Source organism: Neocloeon triangulifer, unplaced genomic scaffold (assembly GCF_031216515.1).
Source record: "Neocloeon triangulifer isolate White Clay Creek 2 clone unplaced genomic scaffold, ASM3121651v1 ptg000012l, whole genome shotgun sequence".
Lineage (NCBI taxonomy): Eukaryota > Metazoa > Arthropoda > Insecta > Ephemeroptera > Baetidae > Neocloeon > Neocloeon triangulifer.
In genome coordinates this window covers 15,906,653-15,933,055 of record NW_026775554.1, presented here as the reverse complement: position 1 = coordinate 15,933,055, position 26,403 = coordinate 15,906,653, and the positions used below count along the sequence as shown (strand labels likewise).

General features: G+C 35.4%; 2 protein-coding genes across 2 annotated transcripts in view; one reads left to right on the top strand and one right to left on the bottom strand.

The window, feature by feature from the left end:
* The window catches only part of LOC132196540 (uncharacterized), a 60,106-nt gene extending 35,486 nt beyond the window's left edge, over positions 1-24,620 (top strand). Inside the window, exons 3-6 of the mRNA XM_059619273.1 lie at positions 3,633-3,853; positions 20,647-20,879; positions 22,390-22,521; positions 23,057-24,620. Coding sequence (XP_059475256.1) covers positions 3,633-3,853; positions 20,647-20,879; positions 22,390-22,521; positions 23,057-23,633 — 1,163 coding nt within the window. The 3' untranslated portion in view covers positions 23,634-24,620. The remainder of the gene's footprint in view (positions 1-3,632; positions 3,854-20,646; positions 20,880-22,389; positions 22,522-23,056) is intronic.
* A 48-nt stretch (positions 24,621-24,668) lies between these two features.
* Positions 24,669-26,403, bottom strand: part of LOC132196541 (protein phosphatase 1 regulatory subunit 14C) — a 47,128-nt gene continuing 45,393 nt past the window's right edge. The window contains exon 5 of the mRNA XM_059619274.1: positions 24,669-26,378. Within this exon, the coding sequence (XP_059475257.1) occupies positions 26,337-26,378 (42 nt within the window). The 3' untranslated portion in view covers positions 24,669-26,336. The remainder of the gene's footprint in view (positions 26,379-26,403) is intronic.

The following is a 26,403-nucleotide window of genomic DNA, read 5'->3' as shown; positions in this document are numbered from 1 at the left end:
CAAATTCACGCGGCCTGGCAGCACACCCAAAAGGGGCGTTCCTTTCGGAAACAATTTGGAAATCACTTCCTAGACTTTAACAGCGGGCGACACGTTATAATGCACGCAGCAGACAAAAGGGTCAATCATCTCTCCTAGCGTAGGCAAATGAATGCTCTCTCTGGAAAGCTGCATAATTGATGTCTTAATTATAGTCGGCTGCTCATTACTTGGGACACTTTGATCCTTTGACGTTATGTGCGCAGCGCACCAGCACTCCATCTAGCTTCCTTTGCGTTTTCATATCTTGGCTGCGAACGTGCCCGTAATGAAAACAGCTAGGCAGTCTCGCAGAAGGGAATTTAACTAAGGTATGGTTAATTGCGTCATTTGCAAACGCATATTGATTTCCATCTCATTTCTCAAGTTACAAAATCTCTGAAGCTTAGCAAAGTTACAATTTATGCCTTTATTCAGTATTAAATACACATCGGAAATGGATGTTGTTGAATTTTCAACTATATAAAATTCCATTTCTTGGAATATTTTAAATATTTATACGACATTTATCAAATTACTTAATTTCAATTCATATTACAAGGTGGCAATAAAATGATACAAATCTTCTTAAAATAACAAAGTTTATGAAAATTCAGTAGCAAAAGTAAATCAAATTTTATATAGGCAACCTGTGCAACAGAGAGAATTATTTTAGAGAATATCTAATTACAACATGTAGTAATTTAATTCTTTATTTATTTAGCAAATTTAATTAAATTCTGCGTTGATATGTTGAATATCATATTATGCTGAAACGTTAAGTTCTTTGTTAATTATAAATCTTTATGTCTCGTAGCTTGTTTCAATTTTCGCTCATCACGCTTTAAGAGGGCAAAAGCACAGCACGTAAAAGTTTGTGCTCATCAAGACTATCATTCAAGTCCGCAAGTGCTAAGTGAGCACCCAGTTAATTGCCTTAAGTGTACCAGCACATCTTTTTTTCTACTGTGAGTTATCTGCCGCAGCCGGAGTCGATTTTGCGAATTCGCGCAGCCAGCAGCAGTTGGCTAGGGAGTGACACAAAAGCGAGCTGGGTGGTCACGTTCATTTCCATACTGTGCGCTCCAAATTGCCGCTTTGAATGAGAGTTAATGCGCTTGAGGAATGTGCGTGACACGTCTCTCCGGGTCCAGATTTCCCCCATGACTCACTCAAACGCGGCATTATTTTGCGCCAGGATCCTGCCCATTTGCATATTTCATGCAGATTGCGCTTCCACCCCTGGAACAATACGAGTACCGCAGCAACGCGGGAACTCAAGTTCCGCAATGTCTGCAAGGAAGAGTTATGTAAAAATTCTTAAAATAACGCAGTCAAATATTTTACTTCTTTTTCTTCTAATTTTTGGTTCACTTGAAGTAGTTTTGAAAATCTGCTGCAGTATTTTTGAATTAGGTAATTTTTGAATTTTCAATTGTTTTCACTTTGCATATATTTGGAGGAAATTTTTCATATTTCATATCTGAAGTTTATATTATATAAATCTTGTTGTTAACTATGCTCCTACTGATGATAGTAGCAGATATTGAGTTTGAAATCATTTAAATTTAAGAATTTTGAATAAATGTAGTTGACGACCTTTTTAAATCATTAAATTGTCATTTATATGCCAGAATTTAATATTGTGATAAACCAGCGACAAGTTTAAATAGGTTTAATGATTGGTGCGGTTTCCACAAAGCATAAAAATACATGATATTAAGAGAAATATCAATAAGCATAATAAAAACACTTATAAATTGAAAAATATTAATATGAACGATAACTTTTTAAATTGTAAAATAAATAAATTGAGTTTTAATTTAAATAAGCATAAAGAAATCAACCCAGTAAATTATAAGTAGGTTTAATTTTAAAGCGAATTAAGACAATCATTTTAGAGGAAAATTCATCCTGAAGCGTTCGATTAGTTTCCTTTCACCCTCCAGCAGTTTTTCCTGGGCACTCTGCGCTCAAGTCGTTTTATGCTCGAGTGAAGTTTGAACGAGGAAGCAAAGTTTTGTGCTGGATGGCCTCTCCTGCGTAAGTTTAACTGAAAACTCCCAAGCGGCGCGATGAGCTGCGTGCGTTAATTTTTCTCGCGGAAAATGAAGTAGGAGGGAAAACGAAGAACCAGAGGCAACTCGAGACGAAAATATTAAATAAATTTGCAGGCGCAGACAGCAGTCTGCATAACAATCAAGATGAAACTCGGCGATAAGGGTTCCTCAAGTAGAATCCACTCACGTCGCCGCCGCCAACAATAAAATAATAATTTGCCAGCTCGCCGAGCTGATTACCGGGAACGCGAAGAATAACGATCCCCTCCGCCGTCTATTTTTTTTCTTGGCTCCGATTGTGCTTTTCTTTGTTTGCGAGTGAGTGTGTGCGGGTCATAACGATTTTTTTACAAACGTAAAAAAGGGAGGAGCACCAAACGAGTGCTCGATGGAAGAAGAATCAAAGCTAATGCAAAAAGAAAAATGCTGTCAGATTTTTTGGCGGAGGGTGTTTTTTTATTTGAAATTTCCTTTTCTTTCAGTCATCAGCCGAAGCAGGAAATTCCACACTTAAGAAATTTGCATTCTTTCCTAATTTATTCATAATCTGACAAGAACACAGGAATTTTGCAACAACACAAATCATCTGCCAGATTTATATGTAGGATGGGACAAATCTCTCATAGAGAGGATCCTGTATGTAAATCAAAAGAATCCAAAAGTGTGTTATAAAACCTGCACGATTAGAAATCCTGTTTGAAAAAATATTTTTGCAAAACAACGTAAATCATCGTTGGGTAACGATCGAAAGCACTCTTTTGGGAATGTCATCCGAAAGCTGCAGAAAATCGCAATCAATTATTCTCTCGCGGCGGCACTTTTTGAGACGTGCAAAACAAGTTTTGGCCGAGCTCGCGCTATTTTTCTCAATGGAGCGCCGGCCGGCAAGTCGTCCCGGTCTCCAGATGCTGCAAAAATGAATTACTGTATTTCCATTTGAGAGACTGGTCTCGGGTTTCATTGCTCAATTTGGCGACCGTGCCGGACAATTTCTCATTCTCGCCAGCTGGCTCCGCATTTCATATTTCATGCGTGCACCCATTCAACCCGTTAGCGAGCGGAAAAATAAAGAGCGAGGATAAAACTTTTGGAAACATGAGCTGCTGCAAAAACAAAAATGGCAAATGAGCTGACTCACAGTTTATTATCGCCTTTGTGTTCACATTGGTTGAATTCTTAAGTTTATCCAATTAATTAGAATTAGTTTCAGTTAATCGTTAGATACAATTTTAATTCACTTAAAATCAATGTTATAATTAACATAAAAGAATACTTATTTTTAGATGAACGATGATTATATTATTTCGTTAAGTTATTGTTAAATCTTGTTTCTGATCAGAAATTAAGTTTAATAAGAGCCTCCTATTTTAATAAATATTAATTCTAAAATTATTAATTAACAATTAAGTAAAGACAAAATTTCATAATAGTCCATACAAATATAATAAATAAGTGATTTTTATGCACTTCCTTTTATTTTTAAACTTTTTTTCTTGTTTTAATTTTTTATTCTCACAAAATTGGTGTAAGCTGATTAGATCCTAACTTTTCCAGAGGCCGCATACAGCCTGCTGAACGAAATCGCAAGCGGCAACTCCTGCAAGGTCCCGCAGGTGCGATGCCTGAAAGCGAGCAATCTTCTGCCTGGCCACTCGCGAAGGTACGCCCCAAATTGTGTGAAGCTTCACAGGTGTGCTGAGGACTCGGGTTGCTGCTCGCACCCTGAATACGAGTGCGGCCCCAAACGCATCGTACAGGCCTTGGCAATTCTCTATGTGAGTATAAAAAACTTTATTATTAATTTCAATAATTTAAATGTTTTATTATCATTATTTATGTCTACAGAAAAATCGGAAAAAAATTCGATTAAAATTAAAGAAAAACACTCTTTTTAAAAAATATGTTTTAACATAATTATTATATATCGATATAAATTTATTGAATTTAATTAAGTACATAATTGTAAAATGTAAATTATGCAAAATCTTAACACCCTTGACACTTTTATTGCCACTTTTTTATCTCTTTAAAATTCCGTACTTATTTTTATATTGTTGTTGGTCGTGTTTTAATATAGCCAGAATTTTTGAGACGTCTCAAAATCGCAGCTATGAGCTTAAAAAATAAAAATAAAAAATCATAAAATTTAATATTTGAAGTGAATACAAAATTAAGCAAGGTGCTATTTCTGGTACATGCTAATAAAACCGATTAAGGGTATGGCTTGTTCGTCGGACGTGCCTTGCACTTTAAGTGCAGGAAGCGCCACCGCGAAATGTTATTTTATTCTCGATCGCAATCTCTGGCGATCATGGCCAAAATAATTAAGTACAAATTATCGGCACCGCGAGTCTTGGCAATTCCGCGCGCGTTGCACAGGTACCGCGTGTTTCAAAGAGGCGTGCGTTTGGATTTCCAGACATGTCTGGTCATGTTTTGCCAGCGCATGTAATGTACCCTTGCAAGATCCGTGTCGAGATTGTCCAGCGTAACACAATGTAATGAGTTATGACCTTTTTCCTTTCTTCTCATTTACCTTTCCAGGCACAGCTAGGCACATAAAAATGGGCGCTCATCTGGAGCCGTGCCATATTAATTTTCCCGGCAGTTCGTATTATACACTGAGAACGTACTTTGAAATATTGAGTCAGGGAGTTATTCTCAGATGTGATTCATGATTTCGTACTTGAAGGAATGCTACTTGCAAAAAAAGCACACCCAGCGAGAGGGAAAAATTGATGACTTTTTGCCGCAAAAGGAAGGTTGAAATATTTAGAATAAATTTCAAGCAGAGAATAGGTCGTACATCAAGTTAAAAATGGGAAAGTTAAAAATCTAAGCGTATTTTTAGGTAAATAAGCTTAAATATGTATATTATGTATGTATATGTATATAATTTAATGCATCAATCTCAGCCTAGGGTTTATGATTATTTTCAACAGTAGGTAGAAGAAATATATGTTATTTACTTTAGTCTTGCGCTGTTGTTTAGTATTGGTTAATTATTTTAATTTCACAAGCTCTAACAGCAATTTGATACTTTCAGTTCCTCAGAATTTAGTTCACATTTACGTAATTATTGACAAATCTTAAGATACCTTTATGAATTTTCTTTGAATAAAGAATACAATAATTGTTACATCAAGCAAAATTTAAATACAATTTATCTTTCTAGATTTTCTTTTTATTTTGCTTATAATACAAGTACAGAAAAGCGTTACATGATTTGTAGCAGCTTTTTGTTTTTATAAAATAACAAAATAAATTATTCGAGCAAAATTAGTTATTTTTAAATTATTAATATTATTATTATTATTATCGTTGTTTATTTGTCCAAATTATTACATCAGATTGTTAAAATTAATGAATATATTTCAAAATGAATTAATACGATTAAGTTATTGCTTCAATATAAAGGACATAAAATTTTTTTACAAAAATGTTAACAAAATAAGATGGTGCTAATTTAATGTTAATTTGAACGTCACTTAATTTCCAGCTTTCTAACTGCAGAATAATTAACATTATTTTGAAATGTGAGGTACAAATTATTTATTTATTTATGAATAGTATCATCTTTTCTTTAGAACATGGCCCCACAAAGAAAATTAAAATTACTTTTACAGCGTGGTGACAAAAGAGCAAACTCTGCTCAAGTCGAACTGCTTGTGTGTTTGAATTAAATCCAGAAGGATGAGAGACCTGCTTGAATTAGTGGTGGCGCTTCGAGAGAAAGAGCATTATACTGCCTCATTGCCGATTCACGGCGTGTATTTGAGCGCAGTAATGCTAATTCACGTCGACGTGTGTTATTTGCCGGATGAGACAGAGCATTAAGTTAGTGAGGCGTTTCGCTCGCCCATTAGCATTTTCCCGCTCTTCTCTTATTCGGATCGGAAATTCCAGCAACCAGCGTAAATTTAATAAACACTCGTTCCGCGGGAGCCGCGGATTGGAGGAATTTAAATTGGTTCTCTCGGTGCGCGCTCGGAGCAATTCGCCAATTATTTTGGCGCACTACTGTATGTGCGCACGCGAGTTTTATCAGCACTAATCAGCCTTGGCCTCTGCCAGGAATGCAAATAAGATCAGCGGCGGTGCCCGTACACAGATTCGTTTAACTCTTGCTCATTACTCACGTCATGAACGAGAACATACGTCGGGTATGGAGATCGTTTAAAGTTGAGCCGAGAGTGCCACTGGAATTTGATAGTGCGGCAACTTTTTCAGTCAGCGAAATTGATACTCACCAAAATAAATGGCGTTTCTTGAAATTTAAGTCTCTCGGTATCAACATTCAACAAGTAATGAGCTACTTAAAATTTGGTTGAAATCCTCCATTAAAATATTCGATGCAATAAATTATAAAAAAAAAAAAAAAAAAATTAAAAATGCTCATACAGTAAAGCTTTAAGGATTTTAAATAAATCAATTTCTTTTTCAAGTCGTTTTTTTTAAATGTAGCTTTTAATTGAAAAGCTAAAAATAAAATTATAAAATTGAAACAAACAGCGTATGAAATTCTTTTTTTTAACCGTGCGTTTGTTCAGGATAATATATACCATTCATTGCATTTTAGCAATCCAACACAAGATTTTAATTAAACATCAAACTAAAATAAATTTCACAACTTTTTGTACATCAAATAAAAATAAAGCAATAGAGCGCATCCGTAAGAGACAAATTTTCGCCAATATTATGGAATATTTTATTAAAAATTTAAATTCATGTCTAAATATTAAAATATTGATTTTCATAACGGTTTCAATATCTTCCCACCAGCAAACTTCTTCAATTTATTATATCAGCCCCTTCGATGAAAGCGAAGAAAATAATTGCACCTTTTGCTGGATCCGACAGAAAATAATATTTGAGAGCTTATTAGAAACGGGCTCTGATATTGAAATATTAAAACACAAATTGGCAGTTCGCAGCGTCAGGCCAATTTGTCTTGCACGCTTTCTCGCGGTATTATTTCCATCCCTCTCGCAAGAACAACAACGCGCCGTGTAATTATGAATGAATGTAAATGCAAACGCTCGTCTTTTGATATACTCCACACCCACACCCACTTTACACCATCAGCAGAAGCAGACGAAGTTCGTGGGAAATGAAATGAATACCGGGAGAATATGACGAGAGCGAAGCGGAGATAAGACGAGAACATTTCTCTCCCATCCATAAAATAATATTCCTCTCGTGTAATATAATTTTCCCCGGCCCTTTATTTGCATCAAATTTTCTTCTTGTGATCGCACCGACCGACAGATACCCATTTTTTCCAGTTCCGCGTGTTCAATCGAGCGACTTTTATACCCATAATCACGACCGGATCGTATATTATTTTCGCAAAATTATACCTCCACCGCCGATATTCCAGCCTACCTCTCTAATTTTTTTTTTCATTCGAATCCGTCGATCATCCGGAAAATTGATTCTTTCGCTCGACGAATTAGCGGAAAATGATTTTCTTTCAATTAGTGGCGATTTTTCTCTCCCATCAGCGGGAAGCCTCTCATTTGTAACGGTCGGTTGGCAGCGGTTGGCGAAATTAAAAAAAAAAAAATATCTCCGTAGGTGGCGAATTTGCACATACTAATTCACTCTAATGTGCTTTTCGGGTTTCGTTTGGAATTCAAATGAAACTGCTCTCTTGGGAAGAAATGGTACCGCCCAAGTGGAATGTGTTGTATTTTATGTGGTCATATTATATCCGCATGGCCTATTGGCGCGCAGCAGATAAATAAATACATATTTAAAGTTGGCAACGCGAATCGCAAAAGGCTCGGCCGAATATATTTATTCGAGCTCTGGGCACCGTCGCGGCGTGGGTGAGGAGTTGAGTGATAAATTTTCATGTGTGACACTCAATAATGTATCCCATTGTGCAATAATGGTTGTTCGCGCCAAGTCGTATACGGTTGACAAGTAGTCTGGTGAAATATTGTATACTTTAATTTAAATTTAACGGTTTTTTAAAATAGGTGACAAAAAAATCCCATACCTGCAATGCGCTGCAATGAATTATAATAACCACAAATATGAATTTTTAATTTTTTAACATTCGTCTCAAATAAAAATTTTAATTTTTTTTAATTTAGTAAATAGAGTAGTCATTTCCTTCAGATACATTACAATACCCATTTAAAATATTTAAAAAAATATATCTAATTTAACAGTTAGAAGATTAATAAATTTAGCATACATTAATTTTAGCCTTCCGTTTTCCCATTTTTTTTAAAATTATTTATTGATTTATTAACTTTTCAATTATATTTATGGTCCTGATTTTTGTTGAAGCTCGAGATTTCAATCTATTTTTCAATGAAGTAGTTTTCTGTGAGACGCATGCAGGACCATTAACTCTAGTCCATTTAATTGCTGCGGCTAAACACACGTCGAGGCACAGAGAAGGCGAATTAATTGTTTCGGAACGACCTGCCTTGGCACCTGAGAATGCTGTTTTACACTTTTATCTGCCTCGGTGTTGCTTACCGGCGAAAATGTCGCACTGCTGCGAATCTTCTGCTACCGTATATTTCTCTCGGCAGAAAAGAAAGAGCTAGGCGCGCTGCTTAAAAAACCATAAAAACTGGAGCACTAAAGGTTTTACTGTCGCAATAAATGGCTGATATAAAAGTAAACGGCGAGTTACAAACAAATTAAGCGTGAGGCACCATTAGAGCCGATTTGAATAAATTAACATGAGGCGAAGTGAGAGATAAAAAAATTTTCTCTCTTGTTTTAATTGATTTCTCTGCCTTAGTTTAAGCTGCCAAGAATATTATAAACAGACGGAAAATTGAATTTTTCATACACATAAAATAAGGGTGGATGTATAATAATTTCTAGACATCATTTTTTTAAAGCGCGTGAAATATAAATTTTGCATTAATTAAAGTTTTGAGCGTATGTTATTTCAATTTTAATGTGCAGATTGAAGAATTTCAAATTTAATTTGATAGAAATTTTTTGAGCTTTTAGTTGCTATTCAGAGAAATAATGAATGAGTTCATAAATATTCAGGCCATGGACATCAAAATTTAAAAACAATTGTGTTGGAAATGTAACTTTCATTAATGCAGGTTTGTTGATTATATTTTGTTGGTATTACACAAAAAAAGCTATTATTTATTGCTCAATACAATTTTTTTTCCCAACAAAAAGATTATTTTGTTACAAAAAACTTAGATTATTGTAAAAATAAATTTAAATATTAAAAAATTGTTTATTTATAATTAAATATAAATTTTATGTTTTTATTCCTATAGTTATACTATATTAGATAATATTAATTATTTTGCGGATGCACATTGCCAAATATAACTGTAGCTGCGCGAGAATTCAGTCGGATGATAAACATAATCATTAAAGTACTGTTTATCACCATGACATCGTCAAGCGTTCTTCGCTTACAAACGACCCAAACTAATTTTATTAGCATTTTTGAACCTATCAAATTTTCACACGTCTGCAAGGAACACCAACACAAAATAAACAAAACCCGAGATGAAACTGAATGAGCAGATGCCCCTCAAAATCCATTGTTGGTGCTTTTCGGCTAACGAGGCTGCGTGTTGGATTGTGCTGCTGGCCGGTTTTGCTCTGGTGTCCTCGTCGGACGTCTTCTGCATGCCAATCAGTCATGATCTCATCTGCAGAAAGGAGAAAGGACACCTGCATGCGCTCACTTTATTGCTCGATTTTACGTCTGGTCAACCTTGCATGAGAGAAGATCCTCTTCGATATATATTCAATTTAAAGACATTGAAGGGAGATGCGTATTCCCGAAAACAAAAAAATGTAACAGATGATCGCAAATATTATTTAATTAACAAATAATAAAATTATATTAAGTAGAGAAATTTTAAAAGAGTAGAAATTTAATTTTTGAGAAGGAAACTTGGATTTTAAGAAAGAATCTGGACAATAATCATGTAGAGAGGAAAGAGATTTTTCAACAATTTTATTTATTATGTTAGTTGGAGATGAATAAAAAAATTTCAACGTATCCAGTTTAAAGCAGCTAAATGTTACAGGATTATTAGACGTGCTACTTTATTTAAAAACAAAATAAGCCATTAGTCAGCTGGCTTTCAAAGTTTTTTTTTTGAAACATTAGGTGAGCCATTATGTAAATTAAACGATTAAAAAGAAATTTGAATGCAGATCTCCCTTCAAGGTCCTATTCTCTTTCAAGCGCATCAAGCAACGTGTGACGGTTGCGCTTTTTATGGTTTAACCAGAGTAATTATCAGGTGTGTAATTTGATTAATAGGTGCAATAAACTTAGCCGGCAATAAATATAAAACACCACTCGCCGTCTCGTAAAATTGGAGGCTGCGAAATGTAAATTTGCATATTGGCGCAATCGTCGCGCTCGTGCATGTGCGAGTTCCAAAATATTTATGGAGCAATTACCCGTTCGCCGCGCTCAGCAGTGCTCAATCGCAAATCGAGAGTGGCGAGCGACGCCAGACAGCAAAAACTGAATTGACCGAACGGGATTAATTATTTACAGCGACGGCCACGCATGTATCAAGAGGATTTGATTTAATCCTCTCTTTTTGTCCAAAGCCTCTCTCTATTCGAATTTCGCTTTCCCATTTCCTGCTCCAGCAATATACAAAGAGAGGAAATTGTTTGATGATAAAAATTTATAAACCCGCGTTTTGAAACAGTTCTGCTTTTTCTCTGAAAGTGTTAAACCCATGTAAACCTATGCTTTGTAATTTTGGACGCCTTGTAATATACATTTTTTTTAATTAATGAAATGTTTCTAAATATTTTTATTATTAAAAAATTAACTTGAATTGTAAAAAAAAAAATTAAATTGATGGTCATATTAACCTGATATTAACTACAGATTTGGTTTTAGTGTTCTGAATATTTGTAAAAAATAAAATTAGGAAAAATACAATATTTTGAAAATTTAATGACGATTAGTGAAAAGTTACTAATTTAAACTAAAATTTTGTTTATTATCGAGCAATAATTATATATTAAATATTTAATTTGTAAATTCACATGCTTACTCATACTCATTTTTATTCCTAACATAAACTAGCTTAAATCAGATATGATTAACAGTTTTTGTTTTCATATATAGGTGTAAAAAAAATCCACATTAATGTTCTTATAAATATTTTAATTTCCAAATTGGTTTTAAGTATTGTAGAAATCACAATCAAAATCGCGGAAAAAAGGATTGCAAAATCAAACCAAGATAAACATTTTTTTTGGCAAAAATTCAAAATTTGTAAAATTCAACAGGCATTCTCGAAGAACATTATAAATTCAATTGGCTTCACTTAGCTCGCTCGTTTGGTGGATGAATTAGATAAGCGGCGGCAAACGCTCCGAATTCAAAGTTTTATTGCGTTTGATAAGCAGGAGCAAAAGTTTTTAGTGTCGCATCTGCTGCTCTTACTCGCATGTCTCTCACACTCTCGCAGGCAAATGAGCTGAAGAGGATATTTTGGTCGGACGGACCGAATTACAGAGCGCATGCAACACACACACAATATTATTTAGTGCTCTCGTCCTGACCACTCTTAATGCGCTCCGAGAACACTTCAAAGAACAAGCCATTAAACATATCACAGTCGTAAAAACACTTTACGACTTGGTGCACGATTAATTGTAATTTCTCCATCATTACTCGCCGCCTCCTCTTTTTAAAAGTCCGCTCTTGTTCTCGTGGAAAAAGAGATGCTGCTGCTCGCCGGACGATTTCGATGCTAATGCGTCCCCTTCCCTTGGGTCTTTTCTCAAGTTCGCAGAAATGGCATTAAAATGTTCATGGTGTCATGACATGCATTTACAATTGCGAATAAGATATTTCAAAATTCAGGAAAGAATAATTACTTCTTTAATTTGTTAAAATAACTTTTTCATTTTTTATTTTTTCCCATCTTGTTTTGATCAAATTTGTATTTTTTAAATGGATGGTGTAGAAATTACCATCGTTACCTGATTTAAAAAATATTAATCCTATTTTTACTTCAATCGACAGTAGACTGCACAAAAGAAAATACATCAAAATAAGAAAAAGTATTCATCTTCTTGCAAAAGAAAGTTTTTATTTTAATATACTCGCATTGGAAAAGCGAGATAAGTTTTTTATGATAAACTAGACAGAATAGAAAATAAACAAAATCGCCCCAAACAACGCATAGAAGGGACCAGAGCAACGTGAAAATAGATGCGAATACAATTTTGCAAGTTGAAAACGGACCGACGCAAAACTCCATTCAATGCTGCATGTCTGTATTGTAATGTTCGCGAAAACACGGGGCGGTAGTGGTCGTGCGCATTGTAACATTATTTATGGGCAGCCGCAGAACACGCAATAAAAACTTTGCTTTCAAACTTCGATTTCGGGTTTGAGGCAAAAGTGGGCTCTTCCGTCGGTTGCGGCGAGTGAAAGCACGGGTGATAATGCGCGATATGCGCACCCTCACACATGCCCATAAATCCAGAGTGCCGAGCTAAAAAGGTAAAGAGAGAGGATTGAAGAGCCGGGCACGCGACGAATGGAGGTGGAATAAAAGTGCTCACTCAAGATTACTTATCGATAAGCTTTTCGTTCCAATAAAAATTATTTGGGTGTTTATACAAGTGTACAAATTTTCACCTTCTTATCAAAATAAAATGTGAGTAAAAGTTGAGATTTTCGAAAATCATGTCTTTGAACTCATTTGAGTAAAACTTTATGGAAACCAAAAATTCACATTTTTTGTTATAGAAAATATATTTTGCAAAAAAAAATTTAAGTAAATTACGAAATTTGCACATTGCTTGTTATTGAACCAAAATCTATGCGCTCCTAATGTTCCTGCAGTGCGAAAATCTGCCTTGGCGTTAATTTATTATGCCGCTGGCGCATCTCGACCCTCTAAATTAATCCACCACTGATACCTCGAAAGTTCGCCCCCAAGCATATGTGCATCCCTCTCGCAAACGTATAAATTTAGCACTGTGCAGTATGTGTGAAATAATAAATTTCGATCCTGGCAGCCACACCTGAGCTCCACGGCCGGAGTTAAAGCCGACGAATTCGCTTCAGGGAACTCACAATCAATGAAAGTTTCCTCAGAAATTTAAAAGAAAAAATAGGTTTTTTGAAAGAAATACAAATTTGCTGAACTGAAAGCGTTTTTTTTTCACATCTTCTAGAAGAGACGCGGAAAGGGGCGAGATAAATTGAATTCACGCTGCATCCCCTTTATATATTTTGTCGCGTCTCTTTTTCTTCTTCTCGTCCGAATTCCCGACACAAACCCGTCAGCCCCCAGTCAGTAATTATGCTGATTGTGATTCGACCCCTCATTGTGTGTCGCGCGAGAGGAAAAAAAAGGAGAGACTTTTGCTGATCTAATCAAGTGTCGAGAGAACGTGCTCGTCAAATTAGGCTTGTTTGGAGCTGACAAAGCGTCTTTCCGACCTGAACTCTCGGGACGAGAAAGACTATGGACGAGAAACCCTTCGTGTCACCCTGATAAAAAAAATCGAGTCTGCAATGACTAGGCAGGTGGGGAGAATGAGTGTGACCATGGGGAAATCACGAATAGACAATGCACAAAGCGTTAGAATTATTTACAAAACTAAAAAAAAATGCTAACATTTTTATTTTATTTTTATGCACCAGGAATTTTTAAAAACTTTTAAATTTAAATTATGAAATTTTGGTTGATTTTTATCAGTTTATATATTATTTATTTTAATAGATAATTTACTATTCATTATAGAATTAAAATAATGACAAATTATTGGCATTTGAAATAAAAATTTTAAATTTTAAATATTATTAAAATTTGTTCAACAATTTTGAGATATATGTGTATAGAAATTAGTAACTTTAACAAGATCTTATGACAATGGAATATCACTGGTGATATGAATTAAAAATAATTGAGAATCAACAAAATGTACAATCATATATTAAACATAATTGATTTATTGATTATTATTCGGTTAAGGTTCATGAGATGCAAATAATAATTGGGATTCTGTACTTTCCCGTTCTCAGACTCACTTCACCCATTAAATTCTATATGATTCTTCAAAAGAGCCTACATCATAATAGCTGGAAAATAATTGAAAATTAATTTATTTTTGTTTTCATCTAGATTAGAGATTTTTCAAGACACACAATAGAATACCAAACTAAACCAACCACAGAAGAGTTTCCGTGAAGCATTTTCACTTCACTTTCATTTGCCTATCTTAATAAAAAATTATTAATCACAGCACATAATCACGACGTCCTCCGGGACAAAAGCAGCAGCAGCAGCAGGGAAAACAATATTTTGAGCTCTTGCACGAATAGGATGAAATTATTAAGAAAGATGCTACATGACGGGGAAACAATAAGCCATTTATTATGCGCGCTGGACCTCCTTGACTGCTTCATTATTTGAATAAAATGCAACTCTCCCCATCATTCAACACGACCTCAATAACAATAAAATGATGCATCTCATGCCACACTGCATTTTATTATTATTACAGCCCCGCCGGCCCTTTATTCAAATGGTCCGGCTCTCTCATTTCCCGAGAGAGCCTCCGGATTTTCAGTTTCAGTTCCTGCGCCGTCCGTTTGTTGTAACAGGTGCGTCAAATGAGGCAGATTTATTCGTCGGCGCGTTCCGAAAACTCATTGTTGCCTTATTTATGGACGCGTTTCTCGAAAGGCCTCTCCAATAATATTTAAAGCAATTTCACTTTCAAACTCGTTCAAACTGGCATAACTTACAGAACGAGAGGTGAAAAGCAGAAAATTAAATTTTCGGTTTGACAGAAAGAGAATTAAACGGAAAAAAATTTACCGACCTGCTCAAAAGACATTCAAAATAACTCGTGCGCAATTCTGTGAATCGTCAGGCAGCTGTGACTGGACCCAATGGTAATTGTCAACTATTGGCTGCAAGGTCTGCTGAGGAAAAAAGCGCAGAGGATTGCGAGAGGCTGTAAAACTTCAAAGGCGAATAATTCCGAAATTGATCGCACTTATATGGGAACACGTATGGAGCAAAAGAAAAACCGCAGCAGACCGACTCGCTTGCGTAATTATTTTAATTCCTCAGCCCCTGCTCAGCCCTATGTGCGTGTAAAGTGTGCGCAACAATCGATATCTTATTGCGATTCAAGCAAAAGTAAGAATTGTGGATTATAAGCTTAAGATTAAATTACTATAGATGTTTATAATTATTACTAATTTAATATTTATTTACATGTTTATTATAATTATAGTCAGTTTTCATTGTTTAATATAATTTTCCTTTTTAATTAAAAAATAAATATAAAACACAGCTATTATAATCATACTTAATTTTTGCTTATTGTAAACATGAAATTTTACAAAAGTATTAATAAAAATATGCATTGGAGTCAACTTTAAATTGAAACTTTAAATAAAGTATGCTTGATGTTTGCAAAACGTGCCTTCCATGATAATAAATTAGATGAACTTCTGTGATTTATACATAAAATACAAAATAATTTATCAATAGAATTTGCAGTTATGGCTTTTGATACACTCGGCATTGTAAGACAGATAGGAGGTGCCCAAACCTTGAAAAACGTTTGTGGTGTCTTAGGCGTTTGCAAGATTTTTGGCCACTTAATGAATTTCAAATCACACACCGAATACACCAGCCACCGATCTGCATTATTAAAACAGCGGTTAAGCACCTCGTTTTTTTCTGTCTCATGTTGATTAACATTTTCTGAAGTGGGCCGCGCGTTTTTGTATGCAAATAGACCGGGTGCGAAAATAAACTGTTCGTGGAGTGGAGCGACTATAAAGAGAGCTAATAAATTTTGCGAGGCACTCACTCGACGAGAGAGCGGTTTGATTAAAAATCACTGCACCTTTTCACGGCGGAGTGTGGCTTTAAGGGTGCGCGAGCTCTGTTTATCATTCTAAAGAGGACGTCGGGGTCAGCAGCACAAGATGCTTCTAAAGTTAAATTAAAAAACCGAAGATAATTCTAAAGCAAAATTCTATTTTTGAAGTGAAAAATTGAATAATAAGAATTATAGAGATGAGAAAGTGGATTTATTTAAATTTTATCCAGCCTTTACTACAAATTAGGAAAGAAATTTACACATATTAGAATAATTTGTGATTATTTCCGTTGTCAATTATGCGAAAATGCAGTTAAATTACCAAGCCCGGTGGCCCAGTGGTTAGAATGCTTGCATTCTAATCAGTGGGTTTCTTGGCCGTCATGGGATCAATGCTCAGCCTGGGGCTGTTTGTGGAAACAAATAGCCTCTGGTATGCGAATCATTGATAACATTTCGGCTGACACGTCGGGAATTTGGGAGGTATGGCGCAAGCTGTACCGACTCGCACTCGGAGGTTTGCCGCGTTTCCTCCGAGCCACAAGCTGGAAGAACTCAGCTTGTGTGGCAAATGCCTGCGTTTCATTACAAGTCCTTCGTGGCAAGGCCAGGGCAAGGGGCAAGGTCTCAAGGGGGGTGGGGGGCCCATGCGAGCACCACCAAATCTGCTAGAAAGCCCCCGAACAAGGGTCAGGTTGGTTGGGAAGCACAAATGTGCTAAGGGTGCTCGACTTCGGCAAGAGACCGACCCAATAGCCTAATAAGCTCACGGGTGCCATAAGCAAAATAAAAAAAAAAAGTTAAATTGTAAATTCATTGTAACAATTTTGTATTTTAAAATAGTATCTTTTTCCATCTGATGCAAAAGCTGGTATTTTTTGTTATTATTTTTTAATTCAGCCAAATAAAGCAAGAGCTCATGGTACCGCCGTTGGCCGCTACTCCTCATTCCCAAGTGGTGCATATATTTTTTTTCGCAAATTAAATTATACCCGTACTTTTTTCACGTTAACTTTTTCATTGGCCGTTGCGGCTGCGAGAGGTGCTAAAAATACATTATTTGGCCCCCACGGATCTTTAATTTATCCGCAATGCAGGCCGATAAATTTATTTGGCCGCTCGAGAGCCGCGCATAATAATATTCTCTTTCGGATTCAAATTCCTTCGGACTGCGAAAGAGTGAGAGAGGCGAGGAAATTCCTTGTTTTGTCGGCACTTTTTCTGCTGACTCTTTAATATGCGCTCTCCAGTTGCCCTCTGCGGAACAAAGCTCGTGGTTTATGACTGCTGAGGCGTGGGATCGTGAAAAACGAGAATCGTTGCTCAGATTCAATTTCTTTTGATGAAATTAAAAGTAATATGAAGAGTTTTAGTGAAAAAAATATTATTTAAAGTGAAAAAATAGGCACACGAGATCTCGAAGGTGATAATAAAAAACGGAATTTAAAGTCAAATTGATTTTATTTAAACGGCACTTCCAGTTTCGGTCTCAGTCGGAACCCCTTTATTTCATGAGCAAGAAATAATACTTATAAAAATTTATATCTTCAAAACAACAAAATTTATAAGCAAACGATAGTTTTGTTCTCAATTTTTCTATTATTATTGTTATTATTTTCAATTTCAATGTTTTTTATTTATTTTTTTTAAATTTCAATATTTTTAATGTTTCGTTTTCATAGGGTGACAGAAGCTTATAGAGATTTTTTATAATAACTTTTTTTAGTATAAAAAAAATGTTTATGCCAAGAAAAATAACATCAATAATTTACATTTCATCTGATGATAACCATTTTGCTTTCCTAAAATAATCATAATTAGTATAAAACTTCAATGGTCATTAATTAGTTAATTTTTTACATGTAATTAAAAGGCATGTTATATTTTTACTTTGGTGAGTCACGTGTGTTTGACCGCAAACCAGTTTGACAAAGAAAAGGACTTTTCTTAGGCAATCAATGGGTCTCGCACGAAAAGATTAATGCGCGATGTGTCTACGCAAAATCGCGAGAGGTAACATTATAATTTGGGCCCGGGATAAAATCAGAGACGCGAAAGGCACACACCCAAATTGATGCCCGCTTTTTGTGCATCTGCGCGAGTAATTTACGAGCGGGGGCCAATTTGCACGAGACCTGCAACCCATCATTAGAAACGCTCGTTTTTTTCCTCTCTGCGTGGCACTCAACCCGGCTACTTGATAATCACACCCGCCCCGCCGCCGCTGCTGATAAATTGCAATTTGCAGTTTCCAACTTGGTTCGAAAGCACCACGATTCCCTCTTTGGCAGGTGCGAGCCGCATTGGCCAAACGGCCATCGACACTCCCCAAATCAAGAGAGAAGGGTTTCAACTTTTTTATTACCATTAACAATAAGTGCAGAAGTTTAATCAATGAATTCGATTGGGGAAGTGAAAGGAATATCAAAGTAAATGTTGATTAATTTAGAAAGTTTAGTTTGATTGATCGCCAATATTAATTTTGGTTTGCCATGACAGAGGATCATATTTTTGTTATTGGAATAAACGAAATTTTTGTTGTAAATTTGGAAGTTAAATTTTTCAATATATCCAATAGAAAATTGATGCAAATCTTTGAATTATTTAAAAAAAGTTCGCATTCCTTGTTGTTTTACAAAAATTCAGCACAAAAAAATTACGTTTAAAATTTGAGATTCATCTCGATAAAAATTTTGATTCCTAAGATTTGAAATTTTTCGGAAGCAAAGTTAAATTTAATTTAATTTTTAAACTATTACCAGGCAGATGGAATTATTTGATCTTAATTAACGGAATTAAATAAAAGAACGTGGAGTTGAAAGATGAATAGATTGAGATTAATTGAATATAAATTTTTTAGCATTATTGACAAGTTTGATATTTTATATAAATTTCATTTCTTTCTAGTGTCAACTTTGGATGTAATTTAGAAATTGTCCCTCCTCAGTTGACACAACACGTCCTTTCAGGTTTATCCAATTTTCCCACTTCTCCAGAGGGCACAATTTTCCTAGTCAACTTTTGACAGTCGGTGGCAACTGCGGCGGAAAATATCAATTCCGCCTCTTGCAAAATGGAACGTCAAAGAAGTATATCTTCTTCATAATAATATAGCAACGTTGTTCTTTTTTATTATTATTTTCTTTCTTGGCGTGCGAGTGTGTGCCGTGAACACACAAAATATGCTTCCTCTCTCTCGAGTGATTGATCGTGGAGGCCGCCATCAATTTTGCTGCTTTATCTTGATCTGCTCATCATCTTTTTTGACCGAGCGAGCGCCGCCGCCGCTCGGTCGGTCGGTCGGACTGCACAATTTGCCAAGGAAGAAAAGCGGCGATCCGTTTTGTTCTGACGTGAAATGCGCCCGAGCACCGCAAATTAATTCTCGACCTCCTGAGAGAATTAACCCTCCCGTGATCGGTGCAGGTGCGCCCACTCTAGGGTTAAATTATTTCGTCCGCTGTCACTAGCAGACGAGGAGACGGCGCGGGGTCGAATTAGGGCGGAAAGTGGAGGCAACGTGAGGGTGGAATCTATTTGCGACTAAATCGAAATCCTGTGAGATGTTTGTTCAAAGCCATTTGACGGGGAAGCTGCAGGGAATCGCACGGTTTTTCTTCTTCAGAGATTAAAAGACAGATAATTTATTTCATTTCCAACACGTTATCGTTAATAGTTTGATTTATATTTAGTTATAATTTTCAGCGCAGACATTTCTAAACTGAAATTATTCAACAAAAAATTAATTATAGAAACTTCTCCATTGCGAGAATAATAATTATTGTCAATTTAGCTTATTTTACTTACAAAGGAGAATTTAAATGTATAAATATAATTTAAACTAAGTTTTCAAAGTAATCGTTTCAATGGCTTTTGCAGTTTCTATCAAATTGAAGTAAAGTCATAATTCATTTTTAATTATTTCGTGAGATTAATTTGCAAATAAAGATAAAGCAACATAAAGACAAACAAACTTAACGTAAATGAAAACATCAATTTCTAATAATTGCTCTCTTATTATTTTGGGTAAAAATTGATATTTTTTGCTGGTGGTGTCGACAGAACGCATGTGAACGTCGGCGAGTGGAGCGTATTTTATATTTAATGATGCGTGGTTGGCTGGGCGGGCGGTCGGTCGGCTTTCAGAGCAGAGTGAATCACCAGCCGCTCGCACTCAATTATTTTTGGCACGCGCGCCTCACTTTTCGCCGCAGAATCATCGAGAGATGAGAGAGACACAACTTTTGATTGAGTCTCGAGCGCGAAATTAGCACCGCCAGCTAATTATTCCGCTGGCCTGATTATTTTTCAGCGGCCAATTTTTTCGCTGCTAATTTTGTGTAATTTTAGATCGGCCGACCTAAACGAAAGAGCGAAAAGCTATTTGACATTTATTTTACTAATCGTGTAACATGAGGTTAAACATCGAATTTTAATTGCCAAATTACACATTTATGCGGAATTAAGACTATAAATTCTTCATTCATCGCTAATTCTTGTTTTTTTTTTATTATGAAAATTTTAAGAACTGAAAGTTAAAATATTATGGATTTTAATTTAACTGAAATCCATAATATTTTGTCGAAAAAATTAAATTACAGTTTATTTATTTTTTTCACAACTCAGACATTAGAAAATTTTCCAATTCCACTGAATAGTTTTAATTTCTTTGGTATCCATGGAGCGCAGACTTACTTGTAAATATTTTGTGTTTCAGGTAACCGAGCTCAACACAAGGCAATCGGTGGCCCAGCAATTTTACTTTGACAACCACACCGAGTGCCATTGCGTTCTGGTTCCGTCTCGCATAATCCCAACGCCTGCCCCTCTCCAGGACTCGAGGACCAGGGCAGGACGGACTGCTTACTTTGGTGACCAAACCGACTTGTACCATCGACACCCCTCTTCTCACCGACCTGTTCCTGCACCGCAAAGAAACGGCAAAGAAAAGTATTAATTAATTCCCTAGATTCCCACAAACGTTTTCATGAACTACATACTTAAATTATGTACTTAATTCTTAATTACTACTCTTCCATTTTTAATGATATCACTTGATCACATTTTTTAAATTCATCATAATTTCAAGCAAATTAATACGAAAATGCATAACCAAGATCTCTTTTTGAAAACTCTGCACTAAAAAAGGTTTTTTAATTCCATTTTTTTTTTAAAATAATTTCAAGTCTTACAATGGAGTGTGTGCCATTTATATGTTCAAAATCAAGGGAGCATAAATAGAAAATAAGTTTTGTAAACATTTACAAACAAATATTTTAACTAAAATGAAAGATGATAAAAAAATCTCGGTTGAGGTTTCTATCCTTAATTACTTTTGAAAAAAATGTTTCTAATTCACAATCTTTTTTAATTAGTGGCAATTAACAAAAACTTTGAATCTCTCTAACTGAAACTTGTCTTTTTCTGAATAAAATTTTTATTTTCACTACTAAATCTTGTAGTTTTTCTTTGACGATCAAAACGAAAACCGCAGAAATTTACTGCTGTGACGTGCAGTTAATGAAATCGGAAAATTACCATTCGTCTCAGTTGCCACTCGTAAATTTCCTCCACTTTCTCTTGCGCGACCCGAGTGCAATAAAAGACGCGCTTGGCCATTAAATTTGTCTCATTTTGGATACAGTTGCTCGCTCGCGCGCGCTCGTTGGGGTGCAATTAAAAAAGTATCTGTACGAGCCGCACGCCTGCCCACACCTCAAGATTGTATGAAGCATAAATTCTCAACCTCCCAGCTTGAAGCTCCTTTTATTTCACTGCTCCTTGTGAGAACGTGATCTATGGCCCGATATGAAAATGGAAAACGCTGCAGGCGTGAATACCGGAATGAATTACCACCAAGAACCTGCTGCTTAATTTTTTCTAATTTGATTTTTTTTCTAGAGAAAAGCAGTTGGCATAGAAACTGGAAAGAAGTTATTTTTTTCCTTTCAAATATTAGATTTGAAATAAATAAATCTGTAGTTAAGAAAGATAATAATTTAAAATAATTTATCACATTTTTTCACATTAAAAAAACGGAACATACAAAATCTCATCAAGTCGATTTTTCATTCTCATGAGGATAAAAATTTGGAAATACAAAAAAAAATCTTAAGACATTTACTCATTTTAAAAGCTAATTTTTCAAACAAGCCCACACAAGAGACCAAGCATGCACCTTGAGATTTGTTTGATTTATCCAATTTGTTATTCCGCTTCCACATGGCGCGCGTGACAAGTCCGTAATTCATCTCTCTCGCGCCACAGCTACATCCTCCTCCTATTCATCCTTTCTCTGCAGATGGAGATGACAAGGATTTGCATTTTTATGTGGCTAATAAATATTGTGACATTTGAATATAATTTTCCCTCTCTTGTTTGAAAAATCCAAATACAGTTTTTTTTTCTTATAAAAAAAGTTGACTTTTTACATACTTTACTGAAATTCTCAAATTTTCAGCTGCATTTGTCCGACTAAATTCACCGTACGGAATTTGGTGAATGGAAGCTGCGTCTGCGACTGCTTTGACCGAGAGAGGGAATGTCTGAGATTCAAGAAGGGCAGGGAGTCTTTCTCCAGGGAAGATACTGAGTAAGAATTATTAACTTTTTTCAGTACATAAAAAATAATTAAAACAAGAAAATGTATAAAGAATATAAATATTTTAAATAATTTACAATGCAGCAAAGTTTTCACTTTTGCTATATTTTTATCTACCTTATAATTATCCAGATTATGAATGAATTTATATTATTTATTTATGATTATTCACTATTACAAAAATTACATTATGCAGGTCCAAATGTCTGTTTCAAAAAAGTTTAAGCGATTAAAACTATTTGTTAATCAATTAGTAGCTGAATATGTATATTAACAAATAAAAATAAGTTCAAAAAATTATTTTACACATTTTTTCAATCTTTAATAATTTATAAATTATTTAACTTACTAAATATATTTTAATACTAAAAATTTTAAAAATAATATAATTTGATCATGACTAAAACAAATTTTTAATTTGGTAAAATTTGTTTTAAATTACAATAATTATTTGTTTTTAATTAAGAGCTTTGCTATTATCGTTTTTTTCTGCCAAATAAATATTTACTTTCTCGAATTTTTCCAGATGTATTTCTGAGAGCCGCTGTCGCACACCGATATGCGAATTTGGCACCTACCGTGACTTTGAGGGCAGAGGTCGTTGCCCCATGAAGGACGAGCGGTTCTACTCGTCATTTAAACCTCCAGTTGCACAGGCGCTGCACTCGGCGGCGCCCCCTGCCCTTCCTCCTGTAATCTCGGCACCTTCTTGGCCACTCAGGTCGCAACCTGGACACACCTTCGACATCCCTGGACGTCTCGAAAGACCGCCATCTTGGATCTACACCGCCGACAAGAAGTGGCCTCCGCAGCAGGGCATCTTCGTCTTTCCGACGCCCTCAGCGCCTCCGGCCTGGAGCAGGCCGACGACCCCGTCGACCACCACCCCCAGACCCACCCCTCGATGGAACCCCCAGCCCATTTCACCGACGCCGTCTCCTTTTCCCTGGATGGCCAGACACGCCTGGCCACCGAAACCTCCTGAGGAGAAAAAGATGTACCAGGCGCCTTCAAAGTGGAGCCTGACCAGCCCTGAGTTTGGAGGTGGCTTTGCGTGGAACCCTGAGGAGACCATGCGACACAAGCACAACAAAAAAGCATAAGTTGTACTTCAATGAATGCCAGAAAGCTTTTAATACTTCTGGTCTTGAGGAAAATAACTAAATTAATTGACACAAATTACGGATTTTACGATGCCATAGAGATTCATTTTCTGAAAATTATTGCGTAGAGATTACAAAAAAAAAAAACTTCTCAGATACAAGATAATATTATTACCAAATATTAAAATCTGCTGGGTGCTTGCTGAAATTTTAACTTCAGTTGTACTCAATTTACTGCATATTTTGGAAACTTTTAAAGTTTATCATTACTTCTATTTATAAATATTTTTCTATTTCAACGTTTTTTTCCTACATTTTGAATAAAGAGGGAATTAAAGATCACAAATATTTATCAGCAACAATAACTTAAGTGTCATTAATTAAATGCTGAGAATGGTTAATATTTAAGGTTTCACCTCATGAATCAAGGAAAAGTTGAATTTGTCTGGAGAAATTTGAACATGCATTTTCATATAAAAATTACATCAAGGCAAGAATGTTGCCTTTGTAGTTATGCAACTGTCTTAACTTCCACGTATTGCCGTGATGCATAAGTTTAATGTAGAGAAATATTGTAACAACGTAGAGTTTTCTTGGATGTAATTGAATGTTGATGTCAGTCATGTACTTGTGTTCATATATATTTTACTTAATTTTTTATTCAGTATGGAATGTCTGAACCACCTTTATCATAGCTTTTCAATTGTGTACATTTTTTTGCATTTTTACAACAAATAATTATCATTTTAAGCATTCTCAATTTATAATTCAGATAACCCTTTGATGCAGATATACCAAAATAAAATCAATAGAAAATGTACTGTTGTATGTATCAAGGATTTGCAAATAAAAACGCTACCACTTTTGTAGGTATAGTGATTACTGTGCTAAAATATTAAAGGTAGCAGTTGCTGGCTTTTAATCATGTGCAAAAAAAGTGTAACAAAAAATAGAATTCATTATTGTAAGTACAAAATTGTGTGTTTCATTTTTACAAATTCAAAAGGTTTTAGGGACAAATAGAAATAAAATTGGTCATATTTTCCACTCTATATTTATCTTCACAAAGACATACATTTACACAATAATTAATCCTCCTGTTCATTGTTTGATTCTATATCTTAAAAACTAAACTCGTAAACCTTACAAAGTAACCAAAGGAAGTTTTCTGTTTAAATTAAAATAATAAATCGTCAAAATCCACTCGCACGTTGTGCGCTCAAAATCATCATACAGCATCCAAAGACAATTTTGTCAACTAACTTTAAAATAATTAAATCTGCAAAAAAACCCTCGAAAATGTAATTTTTCACAGAGAGGTTTAAAATTACCTGCGTCCGGGAGGACATTATTTGGTTTTTATTTATACAAAAAGGCCTATGAATTGGTTGCTACGCCTTTAGCCTAATTCAGGGGGTTGAATGATTTGTTTCAGGGCGTGATTTTAATTACCCAGATTTACTTTGCAGTACAAATGCGCGAATTTTGAGGGACATTGTTTTTTGGCACCTAATTATGAAGGCGGCTCGTCAAAAGATTTTTTTGAAGTTTTCAGAGTTGTTGGTGTTGATCCTTCATAAAGAGGCATGTGTTCATTTTTACTTTATAATTAAACTCTTTTTCTCCGCACTCTCTTAAGTATGTAATTTTACGTTTGGATTAGTTTATTTTTTGCACTCTGGCATGCAGCTACGCAGTTTGTATGAAAAATCTTTCATCATCTCGCATCACAATAATTTTCAGCAACGAACAATTAGGGTTCTGCTCATTATAATTAGCTGCCGAGATGAACAAATTTCAACAACATCACAACAATCTGCCTCTCGTTAATTTCTCTCTCTTTTTAAAAGGCTGCAGAGCCACACAGAAGCTTAACATTTTTCTCCACAGTCTCGGACACCTTTCACAGTAAATTTTGCATTTTCCAAACTGATAAATTATGAGAACAACTCAAAAGGGGTGTCAAAATGCAAAATCTACAATTGAAAAGGGCCAATATAATTTGCAAAAATCGGTCCCTCGCGCTTGACGCTTTTCTAATGTGTGTTTGGTTGAGATCACTACAAGAAGTATAATTTTTGATCGATATAAAACACCGAAAGTTACAAAAAAGTGCATTATTTTTAAACCTCCAGTGGTGTGCAACTGCATTACAAGTTTCAATCTTTTACCAAAAGATACAAAAAACCCTCCACAAATTCTCCATTAGCTTCAACCCTCAAGAAGGAAATTCCCACTCTTCATACCAACGTAATCAAGGTGGATTGTAAGTAAGTAATGTACTATTGCTCAGATCAGTGTTTAACGTAAGGGATGAACAAACATGCTGTAGGGGGTTTAATAAACACAAAATTGCACAAAAAGGTAAAAAAAAGAACGTCTCTCTCTCAGTCTATGTACAAGCGGCAAATAAACGGATGACACGTACAAAAGAGTTTGTTTGTTTTTTTGTTTGTTATTCAATGGGAGACATTTTACTTAATCAATTAAAATTACTGTAAGCACTCTTAGATAACTAAAAAATGGTCCGAAGCACACGCACTGCACTTGCTCTTGATCTGAAATGCGCTCTGATAAATTTTGCCCAATCGACGAAGGGTTGAAGAAGGAAGTTGGCCTCGTCTTCTTCTGCTCTTGCAAATCTCTCTTCTCGTTTTTTCCTCTTGCTTGCAATAAAGAAAGATGCGGTGGCGCCGGCGGCGTTCAGAGGGTCTTGGCGCGCTCCAGCAAATCTTCCACGAATTTCTGCAAAACCGAAACACAGCGTTAA